General features: G+C 42.4%; 1 protein-coding gene across 1 annotated transcript in view; it reads left to right on the top strand.

Annotated features, from left to right (window-relative positions):
• The window catches only part of MYO16 (myosin XVI), a 482,244-nt gene that overhangs the window by 82,619 nt on the left and 378,096 nt on the right, over positions 1 to 21,529 (top strand). Inside the window, exons 11-12 of the mRNA XM_044285559.1 lie at positions 9,823 to 9,888; positions 10,466 to 10,593. Of these exons, the coding sequence (XP_044141494.1) occupies positions 9,823 to 9,888; positions 10,466 to 10,593 (194 nt within the window). The remainder of the gene's footprint in view (positions 1 to 9,822; positions 9,889 to 10,465; positions 10,594 to 21,529) is intronic.

Below are 21,529 nucleotides of genomic sequence, written 5' to 3'. Positions count from 1 at the left end.
GACAGATTTAGCGGGATATAAATTTGAGGCCTAGTATTTAGGCGCTGGGTGACCGGTATAGATTTACTAACAGAATTAGACTTGGAAATGCACAGTAGCGTGTGTGTGAAGTTATTCTGAATGACCCTATGTGCACCTTGAATATTATATACCCTTTTAGGGATAGATTTTAAATAGCTCTGATATAGCAGAAACCACTAAATTATGAAATTGCTAAATTGGGAATTGTATTTCAACCCTGAACAAAAAATGTGCTTTGACGGACACGAAATAACTTGCCCAGCCACAACAGTACAGCGGTAACGACAGATTTAGCGGGATATAAATTTGAGGCCTAGTATTTAGGCGCTGGGTGACCGGTATGGATTTACTAACAGAATTAGACTTGGAAATGCACAGTAGCATGTGTGTGAAGTTATTCTGAATGACCCTATGTGCACCTTGAATATTATATTCCCTTTTAGGGATAGATTTCAAATAGCTCTGATATAGCAGAAACCACTAAATTATGAAATTGCTAAATTGGGAATTGTATTTCAACCCAGAACAAAAAATGTGCTTTGACGGACACTAAATAACTTGCCCAGCCACAACAGTACAGCGGTAACGACAGATTTAGCGGGATATAAATTTGAGGCCTAGTATTTAGGCGCTGGGTGACCGGTATGGATTTACTAACAGAATTAGACTTGGAAATGCAAAGTAGCATGTATGTGAAGTTATTCTGAATGACCCTATGTGCACCTTGAATATTATATACCCTTTTAGGGATAGATTTAAAATAGCTCTGATATAGCAGAAACCACTAAATTATGAAATTGCTAAATTGGGAATTGTATTTCAACCCTGAACAAAAAATGTGCTTTGACGGACACTAAATAACTTGCCCAGCCAGAACAGTACAGCGGTAACGACAGATTTAGCGGGATATAAATTTGAGGCCTAGTATTTAGGCGCTGGGTGACCGGTATAGATTTACTAACAGAATTAGACTGGGATATGGCCAAAAAATAACCACACTATTGCTGGTTAAATGCACTTGGTGTGACAGCTTGACCAACCACACTACTGAGGGTTAAATGCACTTGGTGACAGGCGCAGCTTGCCCCTGATGTAGTATATGGCCAAAAAATGAACAGACTATTGCTGGTTAAATGCACTTGGTGTGACAGCTTAACCCTGATGTAGGCTTTAGCCAAAAAACAACCACACCATTGAGGGTTAAATGCACTTGGTGACAGGCGCAGCTTGCCCCTGATGTAGTATATGGCCAAAAAATGAACAGACTATTGCTGGTTAAATGCACTTGGTGTGACAGCTTGACCAACCACACTACTGAGGGTTAAATGCACTTGGTGACGAGCGCAGCTTGCCCCTGATGTAGTATATGGCCAAAAAATTAACAGACTATTGCTGGTTAAATGCACTTGGTGTGACAGCTTGACCAACCACACTACTGAGGGTTAAATGCACTTGGTGACGGGCGCAGCTTGCCCCTGATGTAGTATATGGCCAAAAAATTAACAGACTATTGCTGGTTAAATGCACTTGGTGTGACAGCTTCACCCTGATGTAGGCTTTAGCCAAAAAACAACCACACCATTGAGGGTTAAATGCACTTGGTGACAGGCGCAGCTTGCCCCTGATGTAGTATATGGCCAAAAAATAAACAGACTATTGCTGGTTAAATGCACTTGGTGTGACAGCTTCACCCTGATGTAGGCTTTAGCCAAAAAACAACCACACCATTGAGGGTTAAATGCACTTGGTCGCAGCTTGTGCTGGCGCACCACAAGACACAAAATGGCCGCCGATCACCCCAGAAAAAAGTGACTGACAAACGGTCTGGGCAGCCTAAAAACAGTGAGCAATTGAATTTCAGCAGCTCAATGATGCACAGCTGCAGATCGATCGATTAATCAAGTCCTTTGGAGGAGTTAATCTGCCTAATCTCGCCCTACTGTCCCAGCCGCAACCTCTCCCTACGCTAATCAGAGCAGAGTGACGGGCGGCGCTATGTGACTCCAGCTTAAATAGAGGCTGGGTCACATGGTGCTCTGGCCAATCACAGCCATGCCAATAGTAGGCATGGCTGTGACGGCCTCTTGGGGCAAGTAGTATGACGCTTGTTGATTGGCTGCTTTGCAGCCTTTCAAAAAGCGCCAAGAAAGCGTCACAAAAGCGCCAAAGAAAGCGACGAACACCGAACCCGAACCCGGACTTTTACGAAAATGTCCGGGTTCGGGTCCGTGTCACGGACACCCCAAAATTCGGTACGAACCCGAACTATACAGTTCGAGTTCGCTCATCCCTACTCAGAAGGTGGGGCCCACCAAGGAGGAGGACTAAAAGATTATATTGTCAGAGTTTCCTCCACAGTATTTTCAATTACATTATATATTGTGGCATGACATACTGTATATACGTGTAGGAAGCGGAAGAAGTAGCTCCTGGGCATGATCTGAGAGAGCAATGTTGACTAGCCACAAGAGTGGGGGTAGCACGGGAGTCAGTGGTTGCGAAGAAGTTGCTGGGGAGCCCAGTCATTTCTAGTTATGCCACTGTGACAGGTGCTATATTTTTGGGATTGTAAGATTTACATGTAAATTACAATAAAACTAAACTAAAAAAGTGCTAATGATACAGTTAAAACCAGAAGTTTACATACACTATATAAAAAGACACATATGCATGTTTTTATCAATATCTGACATAAAATCTGAATAAACTTTTCCTGTTTTTGGTTAAATAGGATTACCATAATTATTATTATTTGCCAAATGCCAGAATAATGAGAAATAGAATGTTTTAAGGCATTTTATTACTTTATGCAATGTCAAAAGTTTACATACACTATAGTGATGATCGAGCATGCTCGGCCGAACACTGAGCGCAATGCTCGAGTCTCCGCCCCTCACGTTTTTTGGTTGCTTTGTTTCTTGGTTGCTGCCCTCAATGTAATGCCGTAGCCATGTTGGCTGATAGGCTGGCCGGAACGCGTCATCGGTTGCTATATAGCACTTGATGACGCATGTTCGGCTCATTCTTAGTCAGGGAGAGCTGTGCTGAGGAAGGCACAGACAGTGTAGGGAGTGATTTAAGAATATTATTACCGCCAAAACTTTTCAGAGACCCAAAAGACCTTTCAAGGGCTATTGTGTGTGGCAGCAGCAATCTACATTTTTAGCGCAACCTGCGCCAAATAGCTAAAACTTTACAGACCCAAAAGTCTTTCTAAGGACTATTGTGTGCGGCACCAATATCTATTTTTAGTGCATCCTGTGCTAAATAGCGTACAATAGTTAGGCCACTGCAGATGGCCACATCTCTAGTGTAAAGTGTGCGCATCCTAAAAATATCTGACATACAGTGTACTTTTTCTGTAGATGGTGTCCGCTGAGGACAGTGACATTAGCTGCGCCACATCTCCAGTGTAAAGTGTGCGCATCCAAAAAATATCTGACATACAGTGTACTTTTTCCATAGACGGTGTCCGCTGCGGACAGAGACATTAGCTGCGCCACATCTCCAGTGTAAAGTGTGCGCATCCAAAAAATATCTGACATACAGTGTACTTTTTCCATAGACGGTGTCCGCTGCGGACAGAGACATTAGCTGCGCCACATCTCCTGTGTAAAGTGTGCACATCCCAAAAATATCTGTGACATACAGTGTACTTTTTCAATAGACAGTGTCCGCTGTGAACAGTGACATTACCAGGGCCACATCTGCAGTGTAACATGTGCATTTAAAAAATGTATCTGTGACATACAGTGTACTTTTTCAATAGACGGTGTCCGCTTCTGACAGTGACATTACCAGCGCCACATCTGCAGTGTAACGTGTGTGCTTCTAAAATTTATCTGTGACATACAGTGTACTTTTTAAGTAGACTGTGTCCGCTGCGGACAGTGACATTACTAGCGCCACATCTGCAGTGTAATGTGTGCGCTTCTAAAATGTATCTGTGACATACAGTGTACTTTTTCCATACACAGTGTCTGCTGCGGACAGTGACATTAGCTGCGCCACAACTGCAGTGTAACGTGTGCGGTTAAAAATGTATCTGTGACATACAGTGTACTTTGTCAATAGACTGGGCCGCTTCTGACAGTGACATTACTAGCGCCACATCTGCAGTGTAACGTGTGCGCTTCTAAAATTTCTGTGGGACATACAGTGCACTTTTTCCGTTCACGGTGTCTGCTGCGGACAATTACATTACCAGCGTCACATCTGCAGTGTAACTAGTGCTCTTCAAAATTGTATCTGTGTCATACAGTGTACTTTTTCAATAGATGGTGACAGCGGACAGTGACATTACCAGCGCCACATCTGCAGTGTAATGTGTGTGCTTCAAAAATTTATCTGTGACATAGAGCGTACTTTTTCTGTAGACAGTGTCTGCTGCGGACAGTGACTGTACCAATGCCACATCTGCAGTGTAACGTGTGCGCTTCAAAATTTTATCTGTGACCTACAGTGACTTTTTCCATATACGGTGTCTGTTGTGGACAGTGACATTACCAGCGCCACATCTGCAGTGTAACATGTACGGTTAAAAATGTGTGCACATTTCCGCAAGTCATCGACAGATTCAGACGGTCTGTCAACGCTGCAGCAGCGCTTGAAATTTCTAGCTCACCGGCTGTTGTGCGACGTGAGCACCCACTGGAACTCCACGTTCCACATGTTGGCCAGGCTTTGTGAGCAGCAGAAGGCAGTAGTGGAATACAAGCTGCAACATGGTTGTCGCCTTTCCAGTCAGCTTCCGCTATTCACAAGCGAGGAGTGGGCATGGATGTCTGACCTCTGTGAGGTTTTAAGAAACTTTGAGGAATCAACACAGATGGGGAGCGGCGATAAAGCTATTATCAGAGTAACCATCCCACTTCTGTGTCTACTCAAACGCTCGCTGCTCACAATTAAGGCCGACGCTTTGGATGTGAAAGAGGTGGAAATGGGGGAAGACATTAGACAGGGTGATAGCATGACCACCCTCAGTTTGTCTTCTCAGAGCGAATTGGATGATGAAGAGGAGGAGGAGGAGCAGGAGATGGTTGCCTCCGCTACTAGTACCCATGGAAGTTTATTTCCATCTGTTCAGCGTGGCTGGGCAGAAGAGGAGGAAGAGGATGAGGAGATTGAGAGTGATCCTCCTGATGATGACAGCGAAGTCTTGCTTGTTGGTACTCTGGCACACATGGCTGACTTCCTGTTATGCTGCTTTTCCCGCGACCTGCGCATTATACGCTTTTTAGACAACAAGGATTACTGGTTGTTTACCCTTCTTGACCCCCGCTACAGAGATAACTTCTCATCTCTCATTCTTCTGGTAGAGAGGACAAGCAAAACAGTGCAATACCAAAAGATCCTTGTTGAAAAATTGCTCCAAAGATTTCCATCTGACAACGCCGCCGGCAGAGTGCGTAGTTCCTTGGCCAACCAAGGGGGAGAGACAAGGGGAACACACAGCAGTTCCAACAGAGGCAGGGCAACACTCTCCAAAGCCTGGGACAGTTTCATGACACCCCGCCAGCACCGGATTTGAAGCAGTACATAGCAGACCGTGTCAGCATCTGCAATAATCCCTCAGTGCCTTACAACTACTGGGTGTCCAAGTTGGACTCGTGGCACAAACTGGTGCTCTAAGCCTTGGAGGTGCTGGCCTGCCTTGCCGCCAGCGTTTTGTCTGAGCGGGTATTTAGTGCTGCTGGTGGCATTATAACAGATAAGCGTATCCGCCTGTCAACTGAAAATGCTGACACTTTGATTCTTATAAAAATTAACAAGGCCTGAATTGACCATGACTTCTCCACTCCACCAGAGGAAAGCGGATGAACATAAAGGCACTTCAAATGTGTTGTTTATAATGTACTGAATACACTGTATTCCCATGCACCCCTTCCACCACAAACAAGGGTATTTGGTTGAATCTTACTTTTCTCATCCTCCTTCTCCACTTACATTATATCAACATGCTTATTTATCGCATATAACGACCTTGCATATATGCCCTTCGCATATAATGTTTTATAGGGTCAGCTCAGCTGCAGGCCCTCGTATATAATTTTTTGGAGGGCAGCTCACTAGCAGGCCCTTACCTACAATGTTTTACAGGGTCATATCGCCAGCAGGCCCTCGCATATAATTTTTTAGAGCGTCAGCTCACCAGCAGGCCCTCGCATATAACTTTTTACACGGTCAGCTCACCAGCATGCCCTCACCTACAATGTTTTACAGGGTCAGCTCACCTGAAGGCCATTGCATATAATTTTTTACAGGGTCAGCTCACCTGCAGGCCCACGCATATAATGTTTTACAGGGTCAGCTCACCTGCAGGCCCTTGCATATAATTTTTTAGAGGGTCAGCTCACCAGCAGGCCCTCACCTACAAGTTCAGTCTCACTATGCAAGAGTCTGGTCAACACAATCCTCACCGCTGGGGGTCGTGTAACTATTTATCATTGAGGAGTCTCGTTCATTATCAGAATTAACCAGACAAATCGCTCCACCAACTAAGAACGTCCATGCACCATCGCCCACAGAATCGAGAAAGAGCTATCAATCTGTCAATCCTTTACGTGTCCGGGGGTTGAGGTTTCCCGCGTTGAGTCAGATTAAGCCGCAGATTATAGCCAATCTTCTAAAATAACAAAACAATTAGTACACACTTGTTTAATCATCTGCTGATCTGGGGCAGATGCTGATAACATAAAAACAGATATCTATAGGCTTATTCAGAATACATATCTGTACATGGTCATGTTTTTAAATTAAGTCCTTTAATCCTTGCAGGGCTGGCAACCATCCTTACATACCTGGACAGTCTGCAGTTCATTAGGGGAAGGGGGACAGTGGTGTTTAGAGACTTATTTTGTTTAACAGTCTGTAAACATAGAGAACTGTTTACAATCCAAAAAAAATGATTTATCCATGTTTGTTCCAAGATTGTGACACTAATAATAATTGGAATTTATCAAGCACCTATCAACATTCTGCATCAGAGATTGACACCCATTAATATGTAGACAATCCGTGTTTTAGAACCCTAATACGTTGCTTATGGCAATAGACTAAATGTTTCTCCTATATGGAGAACATCCATAATAGGTCCAGATACAGAACTCCCATACTAAGGCCTTATTCACACGTCAGTTTTTGGCCATCAGTAATTATTAGCCAAAAGTAGGCATGGGGCAAAAACACAGAACAGGAGCATATGTTGGAGACTACAGTCACCATCTAGACCACCACCAGTGAACTCCAAAACTGCTACCAGACTCCTAAAACCACTCTAGGTAGTATGAAACCAAGGCTACCTCTAGTTATTCACCAGAGCCCACTGCAAGGCAGGATGGACTTGGCTGCTAGGGACCAAGGATACATCTGGTGAGCTGATAACAGATTACTGGTGTGAACATACTGGTAGCAGACAATAGCAGGAAGTAAAAAGAGTAGTCATCTGGCTCAAGGATATGACATGGAGTCAGACATACAGACTTGATTGGTTTGGTGTCCAGTCACACTGACAGGTCCAGTAACTGGGGCTTGTCTGATCGGCAGTGCAACCCTCCCAGTACAGCCTGGCATAGTGATGTAAGATGAGCTTGGACAGCAAATCTTTCCATTATACCTTCTGTCTACATAGGCCCCATTTCTGGTTTTGGCTCACAGTCACTTATGGAAATTACTGATCAAACACTAACCACAACACTGATATATGAATAATGCCCCAGACGTTCCTTCACTTGCAGCAAACATTTAGTTTCATCTCTGTATCTATATAGTGCTGCCTATACAGAGTGGCTTGCTTGATTCCCCCCCCCCCCCCAGCATCCAGCACCCTGAACACATGATGTCCCACCATTCGTAAAAGGTGGCAGCCGCCATACCCTATTTAAGAAAAATTAGCTACCAAGCCATATTGCACTGTTTGCCATTAAATTGACTTCTGCAAATGTGCCAATGTCTTGCTTGTTGAACACTTAAAACTGCCTAAGGGGGTTTCCAAACCTGATAGCCCTTCCTTCTCATTTCCTATGTATTATGTATAATATTTTTATTGACTATTAGTTGTTTCAGGTCCAATGTGATTGTATTGGCAGTCAGGTTCGAAACAGGCTGAATTTTTTTTGTCCAAATCAAAAGTGCCCTGATTACCGTGAAAAGTCCCATATGAAACTCGGAGGTCTCCTATGACTGGATCCAACCCATTTGAAGCTCTTTAACACCAATACAGCATTAGAAAGGTCAAAATGGCAGTGACAATTATGACTATGGGTAAACGCATGGTAGCTGGTGGTAACAGCCTCTTGAAAAGCACAATGTAGTTCTCAGATTGTATTTTTAATAAAAAAGGGTACAAAAATAACCCTTTATTAGTGTCAGATGCCTTCTTCCCTGTCTTCTGATCTATAAAATGGTGGCTCCCGCTTTGAGCAATTCATGCGGGACAAATCACAAAAGTAGTATAAAGCTAATGTCTACATTTCTTACCTTGTTCAAACCCTTGTTTAGGAAATGAATTGAATGCAGCAGAAAAGTCTAAACTGCTTGTGTGGCTAAGAGTAATAATGTGTAACAATATAACATAAAAGATCACAATGACAGATAGACATTGTCATTGTCATTCTAATCTCCATACCTTTTCATCTACATAAAATATACAAGCCTTGTTTTAATGGTTTCCATTTGTCAGACAGCTTTCTATTTTTACAGCTGTACAGTATGAAGGGAAGCAGTGTATGGCTGACATTACTTTATGATTGATGTGAACTGACAATTGTGAAGAAGTAATATAACAAAGTATGGCACAATGCAAGTTTTATTCCTCCCAGCTGAGACATGATTTTCTCCAACTGTTACTAAAGATATAATTCTGGCAGCTATATGAGCTGTTCTTCTTCGGCTTTGAGTCTTACAACAGTTGGCAAGGAGGCAAGAAATATGACTTTAGATTTCTACAACCTTAAGCTGATGTCTGTACATGAATAGGGATAGAAAAAAATACGTTGGGTATTTCTTATAGTAAACCCAATGTAATTAATTTACTCAAAACTCAATGCAGTATATCTAAGCATATTTACCTAAAATTTCCGGAGACCATTACCACAAACTGACATGACCTGTACCTGATGCAACTGTAGAACCTTCCCAACTGACATGGATGCAGGCACCAGAACGTTTGCTAACATGGTTTTACCTAAGAGAAGCAGCAGCCAGTGTGTATCCTCAGGATATGAGTCATGGCACACAATTGGTACTTGAGGGGTGATATATTGCACGTTCTGCCAAGCTAAATAAAACGGAGCTTTGGCTTGGCTTAACGTGTATGTTGATCAGTACGTAGTCAATGAGTGATCACTGGACATCTCTAGCACTCAGAGGAGCAACTTGTTTAATCCATTTGTCTAAGGAAAGCTGACACCTAAGTATGTTTGACAAGCCCATACACATTAGATTATCAATAAAGGCACTTGTTTTGATATTGGTTCAACTGACACAAATGTAATATGTAGGATGCATTAATTACATTTTGTAAAAATATGTGGGAACCAATCTATCATTTTAAGAAACATCTCAATTTGGAGTGACCAGAGAACTGAATTCCATATGTATTCGATCACAGACTTTCATCTGCTATATTGTATTTCCAAAGCATCAGTGCTACCTGCTGCATGAACATGTCTGTTGTAATGAAGATGAAGCGCAGGAACAGATAAAGACCAGATGTCAGCACATGTCATTTTACAAGTTTTACGTGAATTCAATTCAAGTGGATGGTCACTGAATTAATGCTTTTATCAAACTCTATTTCAGACCTACATTGGGAATATTTTGCTGCTAGTTAACCCTTACAACGATCTCCCAATCTACTCCTCACTGGTAAGCACTCATTTTTATTTGATATTTTGTGTTCTACTTTTATGAAGCGTCTCACTTTTTGTGCATGGCCTTGTCATATATGTATGTTCATTTGCATGCCAGTTGCCTTTTCCGTTCCCTTAAAAATTTTTAGCAGTTGACTGTCAAATGAGAAGAGTGGTGCAATGTACAGTGCTCAAAGGGAACCTCTGACCAGGACAGGCTGAACTATTGTTTCTTATTTGGCAAAACTTGGTATTACTTTCATGTCCTGTTGATTTATTTTAATCAGAATAAGATTCAGTTTCAAAAGAGTCATAGTACAAGGAATAGATCCTGAATGGCCAGTGGGCAGGACAGTGGGAAGGTGCTCTTAGAAGAGCTCCCAGTTTCATGATCCATACTTAGGAGAGCAGTTTAGTGGGCATAAATCAATCCTCTACTTTAACTTTAATAGAGCATTTTATAATTCTTTGTAATTATGTAAACATGATAGATTTTTCCATCAATGTCTGAAAATATGTAAAACAATAATAACTAAAAAAAGAATAACTACAAAACAACACTTTTTTTTTTTTTTTGGTTGTTCCCATTTTAGGTTACTCAGTTATACCATAATATCTCTGGACGCTTGTGTTCCTCGCTTCCTCCTCACATTTTTGCTTGTTCAGAGAGAGCTTACCACACGGTTTTCCAAGAGAGAAGACCTCAGTGCTTTATCTTAAGGTACTGTCTGCTTGGTATTAGCATATTTAATTTGTTTGTGCTGTGAAGAGCACTATGCATGGCATCTTGCATGTATTATCTCATGACCTTGTAAAGCAGTGATTTTGGAATGGTAAATGCTGATAAAAAGACGTGTTGAATATTCATGGTATTATTAGCTCTAGGTATTATCGCATAGGTGCAGTGAATCAACAGCCCAATATTAATTATATAGTGAACCCAGCCACAAAGTCTAACGCAATTTAATAACAACTTGCCAACAAATAACCTGGCAGAGAAGGATGAAGATAAGATGTCTATCTACAGTCCAGCTCACCTAGTGCCACTTAAAGAGGACCTTTTATTACAATAAAAAATCTAAACTAAGTATGCTGACATGGAGAGTGGCGCCCAGGGATCTCCCTGCACTTACTATTATCCCTGCGCGCCGCTCCGTTCTCCCGGTATAGGCTCCGGTATCTTCAGATTTTCGGCTCAACTGGGAGGAGCCTGCTCTTGTTCTCCTGGGCATCTCCTTCTCCCAGCACTCAGCTCATAGCCTGAGAGAAAAAAAAAACCCTCAGGCTATGAGCTGAGCACTGCGATTGGCCAGCACTCCAGCCTGGGAAAAGGAGACGCCCAGGAGAACAAGAGCTCCTCCCCGTTGGCTGAAAGATATCGGAGCCGATACCGGGAGAACGGATCGGCGCCCAGGGATAATAGTAAGTGCAGGGAAATCCCTTGTCGCCACTCACAATTTATGTATACTTAGTTTAGATTTTTTATTGTAATAAAAGGTCCTCTTTACAGAATGCACGAATATGCAGTACAACACTTTTTTAACTTCTTATTGAAAGACTGGTAATCATACACAAAACCATGACATGAACATGAACTTCAGGTCAAAGTTCCGGTTCGGGACCCGAACTTGACCCCGAACCCAAACCCCAATGAAGTCAATGGGGACCCGAACTTCACTTTATTATTTTCCATCATAACATGGTTATATCAGAAAATAATAGCATTCTTAGACAGAATGCAAAACAATATGGCTCATCCCCATAAATGGCCATATTCCTTTGTATTCTGTATTTAGAATGCTATTATTTTCCGATATAACCATGTTACCATCACTGAACCCAAACCCGGACTTCAGTGAAAAAGTCCGGATTTGGGTCGGGGTACCCAAACCGACTTTTCATTTCGGGTTCGCTCATCCCTAACCAGAGATATAAGGAGAGATTTATCAAAATTGGTGTAAAGGAAAAATTACTTAGTTTACCATAGCAACCACTAAGATTCCTTTAATTTTTCAGAGTCCCTTTGGAAAATATAAGATGGAATTTGATTGGTTGCTATTAGTAACTGAGACAGTTTTACTTTACACCAGTTTCAATAAATGCCCCCCACAGCCAGACACAGGTTATTATCATAACAGATAGCATGACAAAAACCCTATGTCACAAGAGATGCATCCCACAAGTTAGTACAATTATGTCAAAAATGATAAAACAAGGAAAATCTAAGAAGCAGGTTCTCACAGATATGAAAGCATTAGCAAGAGAACAGTTAGACCATGTGGCCCATCTATCTTTTTCTGATAGCGGTGTGGTCTTGAGCATGGTCACAAATTATGTTGAAACACAAAACATGTTAAAATTTTTACATAAAATCATATTTCTGATTAAGTCCATTTGGGATATGATTGTTAGGCAGAGAGGTCCCCATTATTTGTGAAGTCATTTATGTTTGCAGTAAACGACCTCAGTCACATTCCTTGCTACACTGGTCTTGATGGACTGTGCACAGGCCTTGTCATAAAGTAAATTTATCCTCCGGCAGTCTGTGCACCATTATTTACTCCAGAAACTGGTTATTTCTGGTGTAAATAATGATAAATGTGCAGGGGCTGATTGCCCCAACCACACCCTACCCATACCATGCCCCTTTCTGCTTAACAGTCATTTCCAAAATGGCTTTAATCACAAATGTGATCTTATTTTACTTTATTAACATGTTTTGTGTTTCAACATATTTTGTGATCATATGTTCAAGTTTGTGCTTGTATTCTGTGCTATCTACCTATGTAATTAACTGAGATTTTAATGAGGGGTCATGTGACCAGATCCTTCCGATTTATTAGCTATGTTTCATTAAATTCAGCCTTTTTCAAGAGCACCACAATGCTATGAGTAAGGACCTGAGTTGGACCAAACCGCATTAGAGCTTGTGTTTTTTTTATAATGATGTATTTTATCAGTGGTGTAGTTAAAGGCTCATGGGCCCTGGTGCAAGAGTTCAGCTTGGGCCCCCTTTTCTCGGCACTTTGTGGCCAGGGGCAGGGAAGCAGATAGCCTTCGTGCTGCCTGAGGAAAAGATTGAAACGGCGCCCACCCCATGCCAAACTCTTGACCTAACCCCTTCCAGCCAGAGGTGTAACTTGACCAGCATGCACTTTCTATAATACTCGTGTCTTCTTATGCAGCACAGGGGTCTTTGGGCCCCCTCAGGCTCCTGGGCCCGGTAGCGACTGCTACCTCTGAACCCTGTATTTTATGAAGAAGATTAATGAACCCTACATGTTTTAAACATACCAGATGCTATAACATTTTCCTAAAAATATATTGGTACAATCCACTAACAATCTCATAGCTAAGTATTCCCCCTTGTCTATTCTGTGACAAGCATTTCGAGACGTATCTGGAAGCCACTTCTCTCTCTGTTACAGCATTGATAGGGAACTCCAGGACCTGCTATTGCATGTCTATTCTCAGTGATCTAGAATATGGTTTTGGTACAATCTTGATTCTCTGTATGTTTTCTTTATAAAAAATAATGCTGTTAAGCTAACAGGTGGTATTTTCCTCTGGATGATAGAATCTCTCCTTCTGCTTCTTGTGATAAAAGCTCCTCCACAAGAAAGATGTTGTTCCTTAATCTCCAGAGGGACCTCATGCATTTTTAGAGTTATATTTACAATTCCAAGTGTAATTATTGGAGGCTTTATGGCTTGCTCTTCATGTTTTGCTTTAATACTAAGCTACACATATTTACATTTCATTTTATAGTCATGCTGCTGCTTCGCCTCAGGATTTATTCAGCATATTTAGTATTAGGCTAGATATTGTGTACTCAGCTGTGCTTAGCATTATCTTTTCGTGTAGAGGAAACATAAGGCTTGTGCTTATTTTACAAGTGCTTAGAACACGTGCGCCTATTTGCTAGAATGCTTTAAATGAAAAGATTCATTCAGTTTATTGAAATCATCAGATGACTTCAAGTAGCGGATGGAGTTCTCTGTTCTATGTTTGGTGATCACAAATGTTAAAACTTTCTTTAAATAATGCATTTCACAGTCCTATCAAAATTATTGTCCAGAGCAAAAAAAGCTTTTTAGGCTGCTTTCTGCACCATCAAATAGATGAAAGTCCAGAATTTACTCAAAGTTCCACATTAGGGTATTTTAAAATGAGTTTTCTAAACTGGTCAACTACATAATGGCCCAAAGCTATGGCATTTCACAAAAAATCATCTGCAAAATGACCTCAGAGCTTTTCAGGTTCGCTTCAGATTAGGGTTCAACTGTAAAGTTAAGCGTTTAACTAGTGTGCCCTTAGAAGCCATCAGAGCCATGCCTACTAATGGCATGGCTGTGATTGGCCAGTGCAGCATGTGACCCAGCCTCTATATAAGCTGGAGTCACATAGCGCCGCACGTCACTCTGCTCTGATTAGTGTAAGGATATGATGCTGCTGCTGTGAGGGAGAGAATAGGAAAGAATCTATCTGATATCAGAACTTGTTGTTAACTCTGCGATCTACAGCGATTTATTTTTGTGGGTGCAGTGCAACATTTTTGTACCCTGCCCTGAGCCCAGTGACACAGAAAAATAAGTTTTATCCATCTGTTAGTTAGGTAGGCGCCGGTGGCCATTTTGTGCAAGTTCAGTGCACCAGCACAGCATATGTGCCGGGGACAATAATTTAGTCCTGTTCTTTTAGTTCAGTGGGCAACATATACCCATTTATTAAGGGGACATTGACTGCATATGTGCCAGGGGAAGGGAAAATAATATAGGTAATCCGTCTGTGAGTCCAGGGACCCAGGGGGTGACATATTAAAAAAAAAAAATCTGTAAAGTACCCCTGTGCTGCATATGTGAGTGTAATCAATTCAGTAAATCCATCTGTTAAATTCTGGGGGGACAAATTATTTTATTTTTTGCAAAAAAGTACATTTGCACCCTGCACTGCATTTGTGAGAGTGAAAGAAGATCAGTTAAATCCATATCTTTAGTTTGTGGATGAAAAAATTATATTTTTTTCCATAAAGTACCTTTGCGGTCTGGGCTGCATTTCTGACAGTCCAATACAATCGTTAAATACTGCTGTTCTATTTTTGTTTGAAAAAAAACACCCTTTTTGTGCTAGATAGCACATTTGCGGCCTGCACTGCATTTCTGACAGTCCAATACAACCGTTAAATACTGCTGTTATATTTTTGTTTGAAAAAACACCCTTTTTGTGCTAGATAGCACATTTATGGCCTGCGCTACATTTCTGACATTCCAATACAACCGTTAAATACTAATACAACTGTTAAATACAGCTGTTATATTGTTGTTTGAAAAAAACACCCTTTTTGTGATAGATAGTACATTTGTGGCCTGCACTGCATTTCTGACAGTCCGATAAAACTGTTAAATACTGCTGTTACATTGTCCTTTGAAAAAAACTCACTTTTTGTGCGAGATAGTACATTTTTGGCATGCTCTGCATTTCTGACAGTCCAATACAAGCGTTAAATACTGCTGTTACGTTGTTGTTTGAAAAAAACCCTCACTTTTTGTGCTAGAAAGTACATTTGCGGCCTGCGCTGCATTTCTGACAGTCCAATACAACCGTTAAATACTGCTGTTATATTTTTTTTGAAAAAAACACTCTTTTTGTGCTAGATAGTACATTTGGGGCATGCGCTGCATTCTTGACAGTCCAATACAACCGTTAAATACTGCTGTTATATTTTTGTTTGAAAAAAAAAAAAAAACTTTTTGTGCTAGATAGTACATTTGCAGCCTGCACTGCATTTCTGACAGTCCAATACAACTGTTAAATACTGCTGTTATATTTTTGTTTGAAAAAAACACCCTTTTTGTGCTAGATAGTACATTTGCGGCCTGCGCTGCATTTCTGACAGTCCAATACAAACGTTAAATACTGCTGTTATATTGTTTTAAAAAAAACACCCTTTTTGTGCTAGATAGCACATTTGCAGCCTGTGTTGCATTTCTGACTGTCCAATAACCCATTAAATACCGCTGTTATATTTTTGTTTTAAAAAAACACCCTTTTTGTGATAGATAGTACATTTGCGGCCTGTGCTGCATTTCTGACAGTCCAATAAAACCAGACAATACTGCATTTACATTGTTGGTTGACAAATTCACATTTTTTGTGACCATGAAGTACTGGTGCTTGTGTTGGTGGAGAGGATGTGGTCCATCTGTGCCAGCTACATGCACAAGTGAAACACCTTCCTCAGGTGCGAGTAGGCGAAAGAACCTTCAGCGTTATTTGGTAGGCCCGAATGCCGCTCTACGAATGGTGAGGCCAGAAGACGTGGGAGGCACATATGCAAACTGTTGTAATTCCTACACCGTTCACCTGATTTGGATGTAAATACCCTCAAATTAAGGCCTCATGCACACAGTATTTTTTAACGGTCCGCAAAACGGGGTTCCGTTGCTCCGTGATCCGTGTTCGTTTTTTCTTCCGTGTGTCTTCCTTGATTTTTGGAGGATCACCAGACCAGAAAAGGAAAAAAAATCTAAGTCAAGTTTGCCTTGAAAATGATAGGAAAGAAACGGACACGGATCACGGACGCGGATGACAATCTTGTGTGCCTCCGTGTTTTTTCACGGACCCATTGACTTGAATGGGTCAGCGAACTGTTGTCCGTCAAAAAAATAGGACAGGTCCTATTTTTTTGATGGACATGAAACACGGATCACGGACGTGGATGACAAACGGTGCATTTTACAGAATTTTCAACTGACCCATTGAAAGTCAATGGGTCCACAGAAAATCACTGAAAATGGAACAACGGACACGGATGCACACAACGGTCGTGTGCATGAGGCCTAAAGCTGACAGTCTTCAGTTAAAGCACATCTTGTTAGTTTCATTTCAAATTCATTGTGGTGGTGTATAGAGCCAAAAATTTTAGAATTGTGTCGATGTCCTAATATTTATGAACCTGACTGTAAGCGCAAAGCACGAGCTGCAGTGGAGTAGTCACCTCAAAAACCAAGAAAGGCTCCTCTTCTGCTGCAGTCTCTGCCTCTATCCCCTTCTGAAGTGACAGTGGCACCTGCCACCCCGCAAACAGGATGTGCCAGCAACGCTACCACCTCAGTCACCAAGCATCTCCACAATGTCCCATGGAAGCGTTCAGCTGTCTATCTCCCAAACACTGGAGCGAAAGAGGAAGTACCCCCCTACCCACCCACGATCCCTGGCCCTGAATGCCAGTATTTCCAAATTCCTGGCCTTTGAAATGCTGTCATTCAGTCTGGTGGACACGGACAGTTTTAAGAATTTGATGGCGGTGGCTGTCCCACAGTACGTTGTGCCCAGCTGCCACTACTTTTCCAGGCGAGCCATCCCTTCACTGCACAACCAAGTGGGGGACAAAAGCAGGTGTGCACTGCACAATGCCATCTGTGGCAAGGTCCACATAACTATGGATATGTGGACCAGTAAGCACGGTCAGGGACGTTATATCTCCCTAACAGCACACTGGGTAAATGCAGTAGCGGCTGGACCTGAGGTGGATAGCAGTTTGGCGCATGTCCTTCCACCACCGAGGATTGCAGAGCGTTTCTCTTTGCCTCTTGTTGCTTCCTCCTCCTACTCTGCTTCCTCATCCTCTACCGCCTCCTCATCCGGTCAGTGTAACACCTTCACAACTAACTTCAACACAGCCAGGGGTAAACGACAGCAGGCAGTTTTGAAACATATCTATTTGGAGGACAAACCCCACACTGTGCAAGAGCTGTTGACGGGCATGAAACAACAGACTGATGAGTGGTTGGTGCCAGTGAGCCTCAAGCCCGGCCTGGTGGTGTGCAATAATGGTCTAAATTTCATAGCAGCTCTGGGCCTAGCCGGTTTGACACACATCCCTTGCCTGGCACATGTGCTGAATTTAATAACTTGTCCCACATTTTTGCCCATCACTTTTCAGCCATTGGCCTCCCTTGGATGTGGTATCCCATTCTCAGGCTCCCTCTCCGGCATGGAACCCTGATTCCCCGTTACCCGTGATTACCATGGTAGGCGCATAAAAGAACATTGAAAGTTGATAGCGAAAATATCCAATTGGATCGTGCGATCAGGCAGAAGTTATCTAGAGTCAACAAAGAGGCAGCAGGGCCTCTCCTGTCTAACGTTTCCAAATCCAAAATACTGCAGTGACATTCCCTGTAATTTTTTATTAATCATTCCAATAACAGGGCATCTTAAGAGTCCTGTATTGTTATTTATTGTCACTACCTCCTAGAGTCTGGAGTAGGTAATTGCCACGCGCCCCCTCCTTTACTTGGATGCTTCCACTTTAAAAACTTGTCCCACATTTCCGCTCGATCGCATTTCATCCATTGATCTCCCTTGGATGTGGTATCCTTTTCTCAGGCTCCCTCTCCGGCATGGAACCCTGATTCCCTGTTACCCATGATCACCATGGTAGGCGCATAAAAGAACATCGAAAGTTGATAGGGAAGATATCCAATTGGATCGTGGACATCACAAGGACGTGCGACATGGGGGAGCAGTATGTGTGGACACACCTAAACGTACTTACTGATGGGTCTGCCTCCTTCAACTTCTGGGTCTCTAAACTGGGCACATGGCTTGGAGGTGCTGGCCTTTCATGCAGCCAGTGTATTGTCTGAACGTTTGCTTAGCACAGCAGTTTTTTTTTTTGCAAATGTGGACAAGCTCATGTTCATTAAAATTAACCAGGCATGGATCCCACAGGACTTGTCCGTACCTTACGCAGAATAGACATGTATACTGGACTCACCCAGCCATTGTTATACTCCAGCACACTTTCTCATTGTTTTATTTTTTTATATTCCCAATGTTTTGGGGTGTACCCTAATTTAAACAACAACAAAAAATAATAATAATAAAAAAATAATAATTCCAGGGTTGGCTACCTCCTCCTCCTCCACCTACACTGCCATGTATTTTGTTATTTTAATAGTCATTTCACTAATTTGTCTGTTACATTGTTGTGTGACATTCCCAAATTTTTGGCTGTGATATACCCCTGCTCTACATAGTGAACAGGGAAATACATGTCACTAATTCGTCTGTTACATTGTTGGGTGACATTCACCAATTTGTGGCTGTGATATACCCCTGCTCTACATAGCGGACAGGGAACTAAATTTAGTAAAAACGTCTGTTACTGATCGCAAGATGCGCAAATACAACCGCACGCTGCTCGACGCACTGCTGATGGCATTCCCACCTGACAGCGGGGGCTCAGTGAAAGCACAAGGCTGAGAAGGAGGAAGAGGTCGCCAATGCAACTGGGGCACCGCCAGCACCTCAGAAGGCAGGGTTAGCATGGCCAAAATGTGGAAAAGCTTTGTCAGCACGCCACAACAACCAGAACCACCAGCTGATATGGAACATCTTAGCAGAAGGCAGCATTTCAGTAACAGGGTGGAGCAGTATGTGTGCACATGCCTACACGTGTTGACTGATGGGTCTGCCCCCTTCAACTTCTGGGTCTCCAAATTGGGCACATGGCCTGAGCTTTCCCTTTACGCCTTGGAGGTGCTGGCCTTTCCTGCAGCCAGTGTATTGTATGAACGTTTGTTTAGCACGGCAGGAGGGGGTATCACAGACACATGCAGCGACCTGTCCACAGCCAATGTGGACAAGCTCACATTCATTAAAATTAACCAGGCAGGGATCGCACAGGACTTGTCCGTACCTTGTGCAGAATAGACATGTATACCGCCCTCACCCAGCCATTGTTGTACTTCAGCACACTTTCTCTTTGTTAATTTTTTTATATTTCCCAATGTTTTGGGGTCTACCCAAATTTTAACAAAAAAACAAAATTAATATTAAGTAAAAAACAAAACCAAAAACCAATGTTGGCTACCTCCTCCTCTTCCACCACCGCTTCCACCTACACCGCCACATCCACCACCTCCTCAACCTCCTACTCCATATGGACCTCCTCCTCTTAGATCAAGATTATTATTTTTATTTTTTATGTATTTTATGTTATTTTAAGTCATTTCCCTATCAACATTTGTTTGCAGAGCACTTGCCATGCTCTTAACCACATTTAACTGCCTTTTGCAGCCCTATAGCCCTTTCCATGACTTTTTTAGAGCCATTTTAGTGCTCCAAAGTTCGGGTCCCCATTGACTTCAATGGGGCTTGGGTTCGGGGTCAAGTTCGGGTCCCAGACTCAAACTTTTTTGCAAAGTTTGGCTGAACCCGGCGAACCCGAACATCCAGGTGTCTGCTCAACTCTACTTCAGATGAACCCAGTAAAATGGCAGACAGCACCATTTTTACTGCACATGTCCGCGGAAAAACCATGAGGGAGGGAGAAGAAGATTGCTTACATGAATCCTGGGAGGAAGTAGGAGAAATGGTTTGCCCTGTTTGGCTCGGATGCTGGAAAACAGCCTCATCAGTCAATCAGTGGGGCAGCAGGCAGGGAGGTGCCCTTGCGGAAGGAGCAGAACGTAAGCCCTTGTAGCAGGAGCAGAACATAATTATGTGTTGAACTGATGATGAGGGTGGATAGATGGATTCAGTGCCGAAAGCAAAGTAAAGATAAGAATACTGGGCACTCTCACTTTATGTAGAATCATACAGTTTATTTAAACATATAGAAGCATAATCATGACTTATAAAACAATATAATTGGACATCAGTAAGACTTATAAAACACTAAAATACTACCTAAAATTGTACAATAAATCGCTAAATGGTAAAATACCGCACTATAGCTATGAGACTGACAAGTCCATAAGAATATGTGGACAATGGGGTTGAATCCAGACTAATTGCTGATACAGATCTTGTAACTGAAGATAATCTTCTCAAAAAGTCCTTTTTGACCCCCACTTCAAGTTCCCTCTGGTAAAATACCGCACTATAGCTATGAGACTGACAAGTCCATAAGAATATGTGGACAATGGGGTTGAATCCAGACTAATTGCTGATACAGATCTTGTAACTGAAGATAATCTTCTCAAAAAGTCCTTTTTGACCCCCACTTCAAGTTCCCTCTTAAGGGTTTGGGATACTACAGTTTGGATAGTTAACCCTTAGTGAGTGTATTAACGCGGCGTCCCGCTATACTCACTGCGCAGCGATAATTTTCTTGCTGCTGTACTTGCTGTCCAAAAGATCGTGCCGTAGCTGTTAAATTCTCCACTACCGTGCCTCTGAAGTGCTCTGGGTACCGCTCCGTAGCTTCTCAGAGCCGGTACTCCCTGAGATTCAGATCGCCTTCTCCCACGCCAGCTTACTTGAACCACGGTACTTTATATCCTCGTGCTGTGTGCTTTAGTCGCCGGCGTGTCAGGACTTGGTTACTCACGGAATACTCAAATTCTTGGGTGGAAAAAGCCTTTATAGTTCCAGCGTATAGATTATGTGGTTGGTCAGGGGGTCTTTCACCAAACGCGTTTCGGGGTACTTTGCCCCTTCCTCTATTCTCGTGTTATAAGGGCAGTGTTGAGACAGAATAGAAATAAATAATTGCAAAAAATAGGAAGGATTTTGATCAGTGAAACCTTTGAGGTGCTGGGGCATAGAGCTACAGAGAAGGTCTGCATACAGCTGCTGCAGAACTTGCCTACTACCAATTAAGCATATTAGGTGATGTGCATCTCTGTAATGAGAAGGGGTGTGGT

This window comes from Bufo gargarizans, chromosome 3, assembly GCF_014858855.1.
Source record: "Bufo gargarizans isolate SCDJY-AF-19 chromosome 3, ASM1485885v1, whole genome shotgun sequence".
Taxonomy (NCBI): Eukaryota; Metazoa; Chordata; class Amphibia; order Anura; family Bufonidae; genus Bufo; species Bufo gargarizans.
Note: the sequence above shows the minus strand (reverse complement) of the source record. Positions and strands in the feature narration are given on the sequence as shown.